Raw genomic sequence first — 17,339 nt, forward strand, 5'->3', positions numbered from 1 at the left:
TATTATTATCAATCTTATTATTGATTAAATAAATGAATGATCATGTTATTTGGTTTACTGCAAGTAAAATTTTGAAAAATACATTCCTTTGGATAAATTAGATTAAAGCAGACATTTTGACACCCTGCTGTGATCCCAAAGCCTTTGGCTTAAGATTGTGGTACCATCAAATATTTCATTTATCACTTCTAATCTGACACAGTAAAACTTTTATGCATGATTTATTTATTTATTTATTTATTTATTTTTAATTTTTTACTTTACAATTCTGTATTGGTTTTGGCATAGATTGACATGAATCCACCACAGGTGTACATGCGTTCCCAAACATGAACCCCCCTCCCACCCCCCTCCCCACAACATCTCTCTGTGTCATCCCCGCGCGTCAGCCCCAAGCGTGTCATATCCTGCATCAGACATAGACTGGCATTTCGATTCTTACATGATATTATACATGTTTCAATGCCATTCTCCCAAATCATCACACCCTCTCCCTCTCCCTCTGAGTCCAAAAGTCCACTATACACATCTGTGTCTTTTTTGCTGTCCTGCATACAGGGTCATCATTGCCATCTTCCTAAATTCTATATATATGTGTTAGTATACTGTATTGGTGTTTTTCTTTCTGGCTCACTTCACTCTGTATAATCGGCTCCAGTTTCATCCATCTCATCAGAACTGATTCAAATGTATTCTTTTTAATGGCTGAGTAATACTCCATTGTGTATATGTACCACAGCTTTCTTATCCATTCATCTACTGATGGACATCTAGGTTGTTTCCATGTCCTGGCTATTATAAACAGTGCTGCAATGAACATTGGGGTACATGTGTCTCTTTCAATTCTGGTTTCCTCTGTGTGTATGCCCAACAGTGGGATTGCTGGGTCATAAGGCATTTCTATTTGCAATTTTTTAAGGAATCTCCACACTGTTCTCCATAGTGGCTGTACTAGTTTGCATTCCCACCAACAGTGTAGGAGGGTTCCCTTCTCTCCACACCCTCTCCAGCATTTATTGCTTGCAGATTTTTGGATGATTTTGCAAAGCTCCATGGCTGAGGAGGTTGTCAGTTCTAGAAAGTGAGATGCCCAGAAGACAGGGTCTCTGAATGTGGGTCACTAAGATGTCGAGCTTATCTGTAGCTGAAGCACAGCCTAGCTGACCCAGACCAGTAGAATAATACATTCTGTTTATGACACTTGTTGCCCTATAGGCACATTGTTATACATTTTGTTCCTCCTTATTCATTTTTGTAGCTTTATTGTGAAACAACACATAGTGGAAGAAACTGTAATAATGTATGGGAACTTTAAAGTTAAAACTTAGATTACAAAGTTAAGACAGCTACACGTGGTGACAAAATTAGTGTAATTTAATTCAATTCAGTGTATCTACTGAGCCATAAAGGTCTGCGGTATGTTCTGTGCTGTCAATACAGACATGTGCTGGTTATATTAACAATGATATTATTAATGATTATGAATAAGATGATGCTAATAGTTATTAACAACATTAATGCTTTTAGTTGCCTAAATAGAGCATCATGAGCTAATATAAAATATTTATTGGCCTCTGTCCCAAGTACCTGGGCCCAGAGCTCCTGAAGCCTTTCTAATTTCGGAGGTGACAAGACCACTGGGAGCACCCCTTGTTCTAATATTCGTCTTTGATCCATGCCTGACACAGGGCTCCTAAAACCCTGGCATATCTTGAGGTGATGAGAGCGTCAGGAGCACCTGTTGTTCTTGTGAGTTGACCCTGAGTGGGCTTCTGGATGACCTGCGGTTGGAGGCTGGTCACCAGAACCAAGACATGATCAGAAGCTTGGGATTTCCATTCCTATCTCTCATCCTCCAAACAGGGGAGAGCGGCTGGAAATGGAGCTATTGATTGATTGTGCCTATATTCCCAGTTGGCGCTAGTGGTCAAGAACCCGCCTGACAATGCAAGAGACATGGATTTGATCCCTGGGTTGGGGAGACCCTGCAGAGGAGGGAACGGCCACCCACTCCAGTACCCTTGTCTGGAGAATCCCACAGACAGAGGAGGCTGGCAGGCGACAGTCCCTGGGGTCTCACAGAGTAGGACACGACTAATGCGACTTAGCATGCATGCATGTGCCTATGAGTAATTCTCCATAATATCCCAATAGTGCAGGTTTAGGGAGCCTCTCAGTGGGCGAACACATCCAGGTCAGGCAGGTGACAACTCACCCCAACCACATGGGGGCAGAAGCTCCTGCACTCCCGGCCCACCCAGACCTAGTCCTGTGTATCTCTTCATCTGGCTGTTCAGCTGAATCCTTTATCACATGCTCTGATAAACTGGTAAAGGCATATAAGTGTTTCCCTGAGTTCTGTAACTGCTCTAGAAAATTAACTGAACCCAAGCAGAGGGTTGGATCATTGGACCTTCCAACCTATAGCCAGTAGATGAGAAGCGCAGGCGATAACTTGAGCTTGTGCCTGGTGGCATTTTACGTTCACATTGTGCATCCACGTGTGTGTGTAGGGCGGGGGAGGGCAGCAGTTTTATGGGACCTGGTGCTTAATTACTCTCTGGGGTCTGAGACTATCTCCAGGTGCACAGTATCAGAACTGAGTTAAGTTGCAGGGCACCGGGTGGTGTTGCAGAGAATTTCTTAGCATGGGAAAAGTCTCCATATATTTGGTGACCAGAAATGTTGTAAGTGACATAATCTGTGTGAGAAGTAAAGGAGACTCACAGAGAAGAAACTCACACTAGGAAAGAACAAGATTTTTGTCTCACAGGAGGAAGGAAAAAACTGAGATTTTCCTTTGCAAATATACTAACTGAACACGTCATGCTAATTTATTTCTGTATGAAAACATCAAGAAATGATATGATGATGTCTAGAGGTCTGGTCTTCCAAATATCAAAGCACGAATGTTCTCAATCTCTTAAACTTGCCAAATTATACACTATGAAAATACCTTACACTTAAAGTAACATTACCAAATACTTCTATAGAGAATTATATTTTCCTGTTATCTTACATCCATTATTTCAACTGATCCTCATAATAGCCTCTGATGTAGACAGTAATGACTTACTGATTCTTTGCATATGGAAACTGAGGCTACAAAATATTGATGTGACTTTTCCATGGTCACGCTAAGGTGATCTGATAAATGAGTTTATGAGAAATTTTCTTTAATATGCATATAAATGAGCTCAAGTTAACTTTATTTTCCAGATTGCCCACCAAGATTTTGATGTCAAACATTTCTCTCCATCTGTAGTGATGTTTATAATGTAGAAACTTGTACAATAAAAGATGTGTCCAGTCATGATAACTTTTCTAAAAAGTTTCCATTTCCCCCATATGACAACGATTTGATGACATTAGCATCGTTAGTTTCTTAATGATGGTCAAGAACATGACACTCAATATAAAGTAGAAAGTTCCATTTCCTCCTTCAAGAAAAGAAAGTAAGTCAGCTACCACGGAGAACATTATGGAGGTTGTGTGAAATACTAAAAATAGAGTTACCACATGACCCAGCAATCCCACTGTTGGGCATATATCCTAAGAAAACCATGTTTGAAAAGATACATGCACCCCAATGTTCATACGTGATTTACAATAACCAAGACAGGGACACAAGCTAAGTATCTTGTCACCAGATGTACGGATAAAGAAGCAGCAGTATGTATATACAATGGAATATTACTCAGCCATTAAAAAGGATGAAATAATGCCATTTGCAGCAACATGGATAGACAGTTTATCATACTAAGTGAAGAAGGTCAGACAGAGAAAGACAAGTACCTTGTGATATCACTTATACACGAAGTCTAAAAAATGTGATACAAATAAACTTATTTATAAAACAGAAACAGAATCAGACACAGAAAGTAAGCTTATTGTCACCAAAGGGGTGGGATAAGGTAGAAGTTTGAGATTAAGAGATGTGCACTACTATATATAAAATAAACAACAACGTCCTAGTGTCTAGTACAGGAATCTATATTCAAAATCTTGCAATAACTCATAATGGAAAACAATCTAAAACAAATATATATATATATATATATATATATATATATATATGGATTATTTTGTTGCTTGCCTAAAACTAGCACAACATTGAAAATCGATATACTTCAATTAAAAAAAGAAAAAAAAAGAAAGGAAGGAAGATAATTTTTTACTTTTAATATGAGACAAGATATTTGATGGCAACTCCAGTCAACCATGCAAGAATGTAGTGATTAATTTAGCGGGATATTTTCCTTCATATTTTGCTGATATTTCCCATCTCCAATTTTATTTACTAATATTGGAATGACTTCACTTAAGTACCACCACCTGATAATTTTATCCAAGTAACATGCAATTAACCCCTCAAAATCATCATCAAATGCATCGATGTATACCTGATTCCAGTATCAGGACAACTAGAGTATCCCACTGTAGGGTATCTGAAAAGTTGATTTAACGTAGTCCATGATTCTTTCACTGTTTACTTTGCAGTACCAAGTAGAGTAACGCAGATGTGATTATTTTAAGGTCATAATAGTTAAGAGATGTTTAGTTTTCCTGTTGAAAGGATGAGTGCTGTTTATATACTGTCTCTGATGGACTAGTCTCTTCTCACTGGTTTCAAGGAAATTATTAGAGATGCCAGTGAATTTGTTAGTAAATTCTCTTCAGGTCTCAGAGATCATATTTCCTAAATTGGAAACTTCTATATATATCCATTTTTCCCAAGCATTTCAGCCCCATATTTGCCTCTTTTAATCAAAAAACTATATTATTGACAAAATATTAATTATTCTCAGAATGTTCATGCCTGCTTTGATTATTGTTATTTTCATATCGAGAACAAAATGAGTCAACTGGTTTGGTAGCTTGCTTTGCATCATTCTCTTTGAACTTCAACTTTCTAAGATAGAATAAGGTCTTATTAATTCATTTGCAAAAGGAAACATTTTTCTAAATCAAAGGATGAAATGAAATATCTAGCTCTGTTAACAAGTAGGAAAAGATGTAAAAGGCAGCATAATTGGCTTGAAAAAAGTCTTATTTTAAGCAAACCCAGTAATGTACATTGGAAAAGGCCCTTTATAATCATAATAATTCACAAAAAGTACAGTGACCATCCAGTGTTATCTAAATGTGTCTGACTCTCAATGCTCCTCGTGCAAATAATAAAATCACCATAAAACCACCACTTCTGTGAACTCGCAAACAATACTGATCCATTCAGCCTGTTAAGAAGGCAAGTGTTTATCTTCCTGACCCATGATTTCACAAGGTTATCATCTATCTGAAAAACCCAAGGGATTCTGCCCCAATTAACTTACTATTGTGTATTTACACTCTCATTTTTCTCATAGTTTTATTTTCCTGGTGTAATTGAGATGTAATAAATGTAGGGCATGTTACAAAATAAAAGCAGGTGAATAAACACCTCCAAATCCAGCTAGAGGAGACCCCCTTTCATCTCAGCCTACTGCTAAGGGCAAAGATTGGATCCACATTTTCTGAACTCTCCCACCTAAACGGGTAAAACGTAGAAGGGATGTGGCATATCCAAGTACAGAGCATTAGTTTAGGATGGCCAAAATCAATCTAAAAGAATAACATCTTTCAAGTTAAAACACACACACATTCATGAACATTTTCTTCAAAAGATAATGACAACAGGGAGAAAATAAATTAGATGTGATGGTTCCAGTTCTGGGATGCTATCATTTTAAATTCAAAATAATTAAGCAATTATGTCAGACATACAAAAAAGTGGAGTCATGATAACCAATAGCTGTCTCACTTCCTAAGCTGATTAAACTTGGTTTTCTGAATAACAATTATTTTCTACCTTCATTGTGGACAAGATTGATTTCCAGCATATAAAGGCTGAAACAGAATAAGAAATAGCATAAAAGTACTTACAACTGATCGGATGTTATTTTCTTTCACCAGTTTCAGAGACGATTTATAGCAATTTGCAAGGTCTTCCTTGTGGGAACCGTTAATATGGCCTCTGGCTATTGGCCCTACAGTGTGGATGACATCTGCAAATGGAAAAGGAGGGAAAAATAGGGTAAACAAGAAAATTTTCACTTTTCACATAACTGTTGCTTTATTTATTTTAGGTATTTGTTTTGGAGTTTAGAGACAAGCAAGCTAAGAAATATTGATGATGCAAATGCTTCTCTGGTAAAATATTTTAGATAGCATAGCTTTTTAAAGTAGGCAATATTCCAGGAGGGTGATAATTATGTAAAGGAATCCCCTACCAGTAAATTGTTCTATTGTTATTGGTCAGATCCAAGCATAACAAATTATAATATAAGATGTGAATAATTGGTACACTGGCAAAGACAAATTCTCAGTAGGAGATAAACTGAGAAATAATTGCCTACAAAATGAGCATTCTGAGTTGACATGGGAAGGAAGCACCAATGTTACATATCACCTTGTATATAAGATAATAGTGTCAGACATTGTAAAAACTATAAAGAAGAGCAAGTTTCTGAAAAAGTCAAAAAATAAAATAATAATAATCCTAAAATAATCATTTTAAAATATCCATAGCAATTTACAATGCAATCTACCAATGCTCACACACATAATATATGCTGGGGATAATGGTTTGTAATAATTCCCTAACTTCTAGTTTTCACTATAGTAAATCTCCAAAATCAATGTATACCTCTCAACCTCTATTTATATTTAAAATACAATATTTAATGTTCTTGCTTTTCCATATAAGACCAGCCATTCTGGCACACATAAACATTTAAATTTAGGAATTTAATGAACTAGAACCATCCTCATTTTAAGTCAATAAAGATAGACTTTATTGACTATAATAAAAAATAAAAATAAAAAATAAATTTTTTATAAAATAAAAAAATAAAAAACTAAATTTTAATCCAAATTACTTGAAAAGGCCTTTATTACTCCTGCTTCTCAGTCTTATCTGTTAATCTGGATTATCAACTCATTCCACTGATGTGAATAACAAGAACTGATCAACTTTGATCAAAAAGATAAATTCAGTCTAATATCATTAGAATATTATAATGAAATGAAATTACTTGCTTTGGCTAATTAGTACCAGTTAATTTCAAAAACAGTAAAAAGAATAAGAACACTTTACTAAAATACAGCTATGGAATAGTTAATGGTTTTAAATTGCATATGAAATTTAAACAGTGGAAAAGAAATCAGGAAGAGAAAAATCTTTGTTGATTGTCTGCTAAATGTCAGGAGTATTATTTGATATTGAGAAAATCCCCAAATGTTAATTTCAACTTTTAACAGCTTTAAACAGTATTTAAACCCCTGTTCAGATAATGCTGACGATGATATCTTGTGATCAAAATAGGCAGAAACCTTATTAGTGAGTTCATGCAGATGTTTATTTCAGACAAACCTGGTTTTAAAGTGAAAACTGCTATGATACAGAAAGACAAAATAGAGGGATATTAGGTTAAAGACGCTTACTCTTTGGAAGGAAAGTTATGACCAACCTAGATAGCATATTCAAAAGCAGAGACATTACTTTGCCAACAAAGGTCTGTCTAGTCAAGGCTATGGTTTTTCCAGTGGTCATGTATGGATGTGAGAGTTGGACTGTGAAGAAAACTGAGCACAGAAGAATTGATGATTTTGAACTGTGGTGTTGGAGAAGACTCTTGAGAGTCCCTTGGACTGCAAGGAGATTCAACCAGTCCATTCTGAAGGAGATCAACCCTGGGATTTCTTTGGAAGGAATGATGCTAAAGCTGAAACTCCAGTACTTTGGCCATCTTATGCGAAGAGTTGACTCATTGGAAAAGACTCTGATGCTGGGAGGGATTGGAGGCAGGAGGAAAGGGGGATGACAGAGGATGAGATGGCTGGATGGCATCACTGACTCGATGGACATGAGTCTGAGTGAACTCCGGGAGTTGGTGATGGACAGGGAGGCCTGGCGTGCTGCGATTCATGGGGTCTCAAAGAGTTGGAGACTGAACGACTGAACTGAACTGAAGTTGTATTTAGCATAGGCTTGCATGCACATGAGCTCGTGCGCGCACACACACACACTAATATTTTTGTGTGTAATAAGAAGAATTGCAACATGACTGCAACATGATTTCCCAAAGCAGGTAAGATATGGGTTTAAAGTGCAAGTCACTCAGTCGAGTCTGACTCTTTGTCCCCATGGACTATACAGTCCATGGAATTCTCTAGGCCAGAATACTGTAGTGGGTAGCATTTCCCTTCTCCAGGGGATCTTTCCAACCCAGGGATCGAACCCAGGTCTCCTGCATTGCAGGCAGATTTTTTACCAGCTGAGCCACAAGGGAAGCCCAAGAATATTGGAGTGGGTAGCCTGTCCCTTCTCCAAATGATCTTCCCAACCCAGGAATCATACCCTGCATTGCAGGTGGATTCTTAACCAACTGAGCTATCAGGGAAGCCCCTTGTACCTATATTTAAAGTTTTACCATGATTTTAATATGCAAACTGAGTCCAACCTACCTTATAAGTAGACATGTAGTACAGGATACATCTTAGGTATCTCAGTTACCAAAGAATTTTAGACAGTAGTCAAGAATTTTTAGAGATGAAAAGGACAATATGGAAAATTTAATCCATTTTTCCCTTGCTCAGTGGATCCGTAGGAGAAAGAATTAGGCCCAAAGCCACAGATCAATATAGGGAGACATACTGTCACAAAGGCAATATGACTGTGAATTAACTTTTCTCAACACAACTGTTTGTTGAAGGAAATCACATACATTTGTATACATAAAGTTTTCCATGCTTACCATGAATTCTGTTACTTTAGCTTCATACTTTGTATACATGCAAATTCTCATTGGCTATCACTATTCAAGAAACTACCCTAAAACTTGGTAACACATTTTATCTTAACAAAATCTTCAAACAAAAACATGTTTCTTAACAAAAATCATCACTTGATTATTTTTATGACTTTTTTGGTGGATCAAAAATTCTGAAATGGCTTAGCTGGAGGGTCTGGCAGGCATGGAGCCCCAGGTATAGTCATAGTTAAGCAGCAGCTAAGGCTGAGCAGGGACTCACCACGGTGGCCAGTTTGGGTTTTCTCATGAATCCTCAGAACAGTCAGATTGCTCACGGGACAGCGCAGGGCTTCAGCACCAATGCCAGAACTGGAAGCTGTGTTATCTTTCTTGTCTCAGCCTTGCGTGAGACAGCGTCACCATCACTGTACTCTTGACTGCTTACAACTGTCACACAATTCCACCCATTTCAAGTGGACTGTGGACATGTTTTAAAATGGTCACAACGAAGGATTCCCCAGACACCTGGGGCAATCTTTGGAGTTAGCAGTTTTATCAAATAAGAAGTCTTGAGGTAGATGAAGATAAGATACCATAGGAAAAACTGATATGATTATTTCCATGCAGGTGTTCGTGAAAACAGTATGGGGGTCCTTCAAAAAATTAGAAGCAGAACTACCATATGATCCAACAATTACACTTCTGGGTATTTATTCAGTGGAAAGAAAAACATCCCCAACAGATATCTGCCCCTCCATGTTCACTGCAGCACTGTTTACAACAGCCCAGCTGGTAGCTCAGCTGGTAAAGAATCCGCCTGCAATGCAGGAGACTCCAGTTTGATTCCTGAGTAGGGAAGATCTCCTGGAGAAGGAATAGGCTACCCACTCCAGTATTCTTGGGTTTCCCTGGTGGCTCAGATGGTAAAGAATCCGCCTGCAATGCAGGAGACCTGGGTTTGATCCCTGGGTTTGGAAGATCCCCTGGAGGAAGGCAGAGCAACCCACTCCAGTATTCTTGCCTGGAGAATCCCCATGGACAGAGGAGCCCGGCGGGCTGCAGTCCATGGGGTCACAAAGAGTCAGATATGACTGAGCAACTAAGCATGGCACAGTTCATTGATATAACCAGAGTTTCCAATGATGGATGAATGGAAAGAGAAAATGGATTTTATATATATATATATATATATATATATTCCATACACAATGGAATGCTATTCAACCATAAAAATGAAGAAAGTTCTCCCATTCATGAGAATATGGATGGAACTTGAGGGCATTACACTAAGTAAAATAAATCAGAGAGAGGAAGACAAATACTGCACCATCTCACTTATACGTAGAATTAAAAAAAAAACAAAACGGCAATCTCATAGACACAGAGAACAGATTGGTGCTTGTCAGCAGCAGGGGACAGAAAGGAAGACATGAAATGGATGAAGGAGGTCAAAAGGTACAAACTTTCAGTGATAAAATAAACAAGTTCTGGGAATATAATGCACAGTATGGTGACTGCCGTTGATAATACCATATTGTATATTTGAAAGTTACTGAAAGAGTAGATCTTGTAAGTTTTAATCAGAAAAAAAGAAATCTATTTCCAGTATGAAGTTCTCAGACCTATTATTTTAATAAGTCAACTGCTGATTTAATTTTTTTAAAAATCAGAACTAGAGGAAGATTGAATATGAAATTAATATGCTTACTAATTGCAAATACAATCCAATTTGGAGCTCACACTACAACAGTAGCTCCTAGATAAAACTGCCTGGCCCTGCACAAATTTTGTTTTTTCCTCTGTCGCAAAATCTGGCAGGAACTTGTAGGCAAATGAGAGGGCAGGGATTACTGTTACAGAATCAGCATTATCTCTCCCTGTGAGCCATGACAATAATGCTGTTTCCCTGAAATGTTTGGCTCTGCATTCCAGAAAGGAAGAGCAGCCTTTGTGCACTTGAAGCCCTTTCTTACACAACTGAGGAAAGCCAAGAAAACAGCGGTGTGATCTGCACATTTCATCAGCACTTGATGCAACCCCTGGAAGATGTATGGAAAATGAGACGGCAGGCCCTTTCGTGCTTTATCTGACTAATGTGTGGCAAGACAAATGAGCCTGTTTTTGTTCATCTGTTTCTGAAATCAATCAGCCTGTAAATCAGCTCTTTTGTTTTGAAGCTATAACCACCACCTTGTGTTCCTCCACCTTGTTCTATCCTGGGAAATTAGTCTCAAGTCTATAGAAAAGGAGGGTAGGATGGAAGGTTTGCTTTGAAGGGGGTGCCAGAGGGAGCCTGCTTTCATTTCTAAATGTGTAAATTGAAAACTGTGTTGGTGGAAGGCCAAATAAATATTGAAAGCAGTCGAATCATTTACTAAGATTCGATCAGACTTCTGCTTGATAAAACAAATGCAGCAAAAACATTCTGTGAAAAAATATTAGCATAATGAATTTTGAAACAAATGAGGGAACCTATATAGGTTGCTCTCATCGTTTTCCATTTGAGAAGCAACTGTGCCACATTCAAACTGTTAATGAACAGTCAGACCAGAAGTAGAATCAATTACACATTGCTTTCATTCACTCCATTCTTGTATTCATAAGCATAATCGGTCCATCTAACTGGCTGCATAATGATGCCATGCCCTGTCAGTCATATTCAAATTGCATGAATTTTAAGAAGAAAACCAATGCATGGGATTAAATTGATTTTCTTTTCTAGAGCTACAACCACAAAACCAAGCACTAAAAGTATTATTTGCAAATCTTATTGGCCAATTTATATGATAAGCACCACCAATCTATGACCCAAAACAGAATACTTGAAGTTCGGTTAATGGGAAATTGAATTACTACCTGATAGCATTACAAAGTAAATGCTGCCTTTTCTTTCCATATAGGTCAATGTTTTTCATATATACATTTTCAAAGCTTGTTTTTATTATATTTCAAGAAACATCAATTGTCCATAAGATGTTCCTTTTCAACCTACAGCAGACGTCAGTGAGATTGTATTTCAGCTGCAGCACATTTCTAAGTTTGGATTATTCTCATACACATTTCTTCAGGTACATGTTTGATTTCTTTCCTTGCTCAGAAAGGCTAGTCATACAGCTCTGTGCATGGGTTTGGGATAAACTAGCACTTACAATGGTATTTTCTAGTCTATTTTCCGTTGAGTCTGTGAGTTGAGCTTGTTTTTGTTTGTTTTCCCCTTCAATGTTCTTAGTTACAAAGGACTTCTAGTTTACTTCTCTTAGCCTTCTTAGATGTCTGTGTCTAGAATTAAATATACAGTAGCTAAACACCATTTGCATTTTACAGCTGATAAGGACACACAGAATACACTGTCAAAACTTCAACTAGTACACTCAATTCATTTTCAGGCTTGAATCCCATTTTTACATGGAAATAAGATAGCATTGTTTGGGGCATCTTATATTGACAATGTTTCGTGCTTCATTGACTTCAAAGTTGTGAAGTTTTAAGCTTAAATTGTGAGGATCAAGTCTTAAAATAGTAGTCAAGCACTTTCTACCAAATGTTATCCTTCAGATTAAAAAGAAGAAGAAAAAGAAAAAGGAAGGGGCAAACCCCATTTGAAATTTGTTACCAGCTCTCTTTCGTCTGCCAAAGATTTATTTTAGATCAGTCCTAATGGGACTGTGTCCTCTTTCAACAGGACACCTACACATAGGGTCTATTTGCAATAATATAGATTGAATTTCTATAAAATGGATATCCTATGGTCAGCCATTTATAGGATCTTTGAAATTCCACAGGACACTGGGGGCATATTTCCAACAGAGAAGGGTCTCAGAGAGACTGTGGGAAGCTGAATTTTCTGCAAAAGTCCAACATTTCACCATCATTTTAGAACGAACCAAAAGAGAACACCTCCTAGAAGGAAGTGAGTCAAATACATGGCATTTTTAATGTTTCAATAGCAGGGGTCGAGAGGAGGTAGAAGCCCACATAGTCAATACGAGTTTTTCAAGGAAAATAATAATAAGGCCTTTGTTCCAGTTCAAGGGATGGGCAGCAATTTGCAGCTTTTCCAGAGAGATGTAAAACCAGTACTTTATTAAGATGCAAAGGGAAAGTGTGCTTTAAAAATTCTATGTAGTCAGTAAAAATAAGTGAATGTCAGTCCGCACTGCAAGGATGTCTCCACAAATGCAGAATCTGGGCTGGGACTCAAGTGCCAGAGGCGTCAACTTGCTTGTTTGTCACCAACCTTCCTTTACAGCTCCCTTGCCACCACACGTCTGGACAAGAAAGACTTTTTTGCCATCATTCCCTCAGTCATTAATTCTATCCTTTATTCAATGAATAAATTAATGAAGTGCCAGGTACATAAGGTAACTGCTCTACGCACTCACACCAAACAGCTTGTGAGCTCCTTCTGACTCCACATCTTTCCTGGTATCGAGAAAGCCCCTCCACTTTGCCTCTCAAAATCCTTCCCATCCCATGAAACTCAAAAAAAAAAAAAAAAAATTGACCTTCCTTGAAGATATAATCCATGAACACCACTACATGAATTAAACTGAACTCATTTCTCCTCTTTTGGTCTCCAGTATCACTTATGTTTGACCATTTGCCTGACTTTTAACACAAACATTTCTGTACACATGACTAAGAAGATTCCATCAGTCAGAGCTCTTCAGTAACACAGCAAGCATTCTGCCATAGCAGGCAGGTGATTTCCTGTCATCAGAGGCAATCAAACATGACTACATATGCCTCGAGTCCTTCTAACTCGGACGCTATGATCCTGTGTTTCCTGGCTTCACACAGAAACTCTGCTTCCACTGCAGGAGACATGACCAACCTACGCCTGAGTCTCCCACAAAGCCAAGAATGCTATGGGAACCATTGCCTAACAGATAATTAGTGAATTTGTGAGTGGTTCAATAAAAGTTGGCCCAATGTAATCAGTCTAACCAGAGATGATACACCGGATTAGCGGAAACAATGAGGTGGAATGGACAGTCTGGACTGAGCAAGCAGTGGAATGTAGTTCGACTGGTTCAGATCATTCAACACAAATTTTTATAGAGCTGAGAATCTGTTTCTTCACAGAATGACTCAGCAAAGCATCATCAAAGATTTCCTAATAACTGAACTACAGACAATTAAAAAAAAAACAACACAACTCTAATACCATCACACTTTTTAATAAAAGCTAAAAGATTCTTCCCAAAGAATTCCAACAGGAAAAAAAAAATGTGTAGGGATTTTTTTTTTTTTGCCTTTTTCTGCAAGAGATAATTAAATAAATGCATTTTAAAAATGTGTCACTTCCCTCATCTGCATATGGCTCATTTTAAAATAAATTGGCTTTGTTCTAGAGATTGGTTTCAGCTCTCAAATCACAAAATGGAAAATTACAGACTCTCTACATGTCTTCTCAAAAACTCAATGGGATCACTTTTCACATTTCTTTAAAAAGTGATATTTGGGTATAATAAACCCACCTTTCCATCAAAAGAAACCAGGTTTAACTGCTCCCTGAGCTCAGTCCATTCATAAGACAGGGCTGGGCTACAGCTACTCCATACAGTGATAATTGTGCTCTCTTTTGGGTTGCACTTTCATGGTCTGCTCATCCACACAATGTTCCACACCTAATTATATAGAGGAACATTTGTATTTAGAAAAGACAACTGAGGACAGAGCATTTTAAGAGATTAACATTGATTCTAGACAGACCCCTCAACTCCCCACTTGTGTCCCTCACAAGCATCCTATCTACTTTTTGCCGATTAAAAAAAGAAAAAAGAAAAAAAGAAACACATTGATTCTAAAAGAAAGAATACATGGCAATCTGTATACAAAGAAGTTGCATTTTTCATGAGTTCCCTTATACAAAGTCAATGATATGAACAAGGGGTTAGGAGGGGTGAAAATGACAAAATGTTTAAACAGTAAGGGCAATTTCACTAAACATTTCCACAATGAGTGTCTGCTCTAGTATGAACATGAACTTACGTTGCTGGACTCCAGGAAATCAGTCTCTATTTCCACCCACCTCTCTGATATGATTGGTTCTTTGTGCATAACAGAAGCAGTTTTCAAACTTTTTGGCTTCAGGACTCTCAGTTCAGTTCAGTTCAGTCACTCAGTCGTGTCCAACTCATTGAGACCCCATGAATCACAGCACGCCAGGCCTCCCTGTCCATCACCAACTCTTGGAGTTCACTCAGATTCACGTCCATTGAGTCCGTGATGCCATCCAGCCATCTCATCCTCGGTCGTCCCCTTCTCCTCCTGCCCCCAATCCCTCCCAGCATCAGAGTCTTTTCCAAGGAGTCAACCCTTCGCATGAGGTGGCCAAAGTACTGGAGTTTCAGCTTTAGCATCATTCCTTCCAAAGAACACCCAGGGTTGATCTCCTTCAGAATGGACTGGTTGGATCTCCTTGCAGTCCAAGGGACTCTCAAGAATCTTCTCCAACACCAAAGTTCAAACGCATCAATTCTTCAGCGCTCAGCCTTCTTCACAGTCCAACTCTCACATCCATACATGACCACTGGAAAAACCATAGCCTTGACTAGATGCACCTTTGTTGGCAAAGTAATGTCTCTGCTTTTGAATATGCTATTTAGGTTGGTCATAACTTTCCTTCCAAGGAGTAAGTGTCTTTTAATTTCGTGGCTGCAGTCACCATCTGCAGTGATTTTGGAGCCCAAAAAAATAAAGTCTGACACTGTTTTCACTGTTTCCACATCTATTTCCCATGAAGTGATGGGACCAGATGCCATGATCTTCGTTTTCTGAATGTTGAGCTTTAAGCCAACTTTTTCACTCTCCTCTTTCACTTTCATCAAGAGGCTTTTTAGTTCCTCTTCATTTTCTGCCATAAGGGTGGTGTCATCTGCATATCTGAGGTTCTTGATATTTCTCCCAGCAATCTTGATTCCAGCTTGTGTTTCTTCCAGCCCAGTGAGTCTTAAAAATAGCTGAGCGCCTGTGAGAACTTTTGTTCTGGTGGGTCATATCTATCTTACGGGGCTTCCCTGGTGACTCGGTAAAGAATCTGCCTGCAATGCAGGAGATGCAGGTTCAATCCCTGGTTTGAGAAGATCCCCTGGAGAAGCAACCTAATACCAGTATTCTTGCCTGGTAAACCCCATGGACCAAGGAGCCTGGCAGGCTATATCGTCCATGGGGTTGAAAGAGTCAGGCATGACTTAGTGACTAAACCACCACCACCATATATCACACAAGAAAACAAAGGGACACATACGGCAAACTGTCAGGAAAATGATGCTATCACCTGTCAGGTAACTTCTGGAAAGCTGCACTGCACACTCTAGAGAGAAAGAGAGGGAAAATGCAAACCATTTCTGAATAATATTATGTACATGGTACTGACCTCACAGATCCCCTGAAAGAGGTATCCTTAAACCACACTTTGAGAACTGCTACACTACAGTTTGTTGCTATGCAGATCTAGTAACTAAATATAAATATCATCGCTTCTATGGGAAATTGACACCATTAACTACTATACCTGGTTCTCAAGTTTGAAGAAGTAGTGATCTCTTTCATTTCTACAGGGGAAACTAGATGTACTGGACTTGTTAATAAATGGTACTTCTCTGCTTCAACTTTTGTTTGAGCTAAGGGATTTTAAAAGGGTAATCTTGCATATGTGTGTGTTAAGTTGCTGCAGTCGTGTCCAGCACTATGTGTCGCTATGGACTGTAGCCTGCCAGGTTCCCCTGTCCATGGGAGTCTCCAGGCAAGAAGACTGGGGAGAGTTGCCATATCCTCCTCCAGAGGATCTTCCAACCCAGGGATCAAACCTGAGTCTCTTAAGTCTCTTGCATTGGCAGGCAGGTTCTTTACTACTAGTGCCATCCAGGAAGCTCAAAAGAATAAGCTTAACTGAATGCAAAACTGTCTTTTGGGTCTAAAGTATCTCACTCTTAGAACCTAATTTCTCTTTCCACTTCTGTGAGACAGAGGTCAAATCATTTCTACTTGCCAACATCTTTTGAACAAAAAAGCTCTTGTTAAATAAGCAGTTTGCAAGGACTCAAGAAGTCCAAGATGACTTTCAACTGATTCTAGTAGAAAATAAAATGGCAGACTCAGCTTTTTAAAGACGAATTCTCCAAGACAACCCAGGATAAAGTGGAGAGGAGCCCTTTAGGATCGTGCATTCCCAAGAGAAGTCATGACCATGGTTTCCTTCCTCGTACTTCCTTCGTTATAGAATGAGTGGGAAGCTACCGATGGAAGGAAACCAGCTAACATGAAGCCAGATTGGAAGGAATGAGAAAGGGACAGACAATTCAAGAAACGTAAAGGTTATGGCCAATTATGATGATGGTTTCAAGGTGAATGGGAGAAAAGAGAGAAAGAGTTGAAATTCGTCCTAAGTAACTTCATTCTGGGTAACTGAGGGGATGATAGGAATGGCAAAATCAGAAGAGTAATTGAGACCCAAATTATTGTAGTGTTTGTAAGTCTTCTAGAAATCCATCCTTAACATAAAAATAAAATGCAGAAAAGGGACAAGGATAAGAAAGGATG

At 38.5% G+C, this 17,339-nt stretch overlaps 1 protein-coding gene across 2 annotated transcripts in view; it reads right to left on the reverse strand.

Annotated features, from left to right (window-relative positions):
* Positions 1-17,339, reverse strand: part of MACROD2 (mono-ADP ribosylhydrolase 2) — a 2,300,803-nt gene that overhangs the window by 984,855 nt on the left and 1,298,609 nt on the right. For both annotated transcript variants that reach the window (XM_040248281.1, XM_040248280.1), the window contains exon 6: positions 5,923-6,044. In XM_040248281.1, the coding sequence (XP_040104215.1) occupies positions 5,923-6,044 (122 nt within the window). The remainder of the gene's footprint in view (positions 1-5,922; positions 6,045-17,339) is intronic.

Source organism: Oryx dammah, unplaced genomic scaffold (genome assembly GCF_014754425.2).
Source record: "Oryx dammah isolate SB20612 unplaced genomic scaffold, SCBI_Odam_1.1 HiC_scaffold_10, whole genome shotgun sequence".
In the NCBI taxonomy this organism is placed as follows: domain Eukaryota; kingdom Metazoa; phylum Chordata; class Mammalia; order Artiodactyla; family Bovidae; genus Oryx; species Oryx dammah.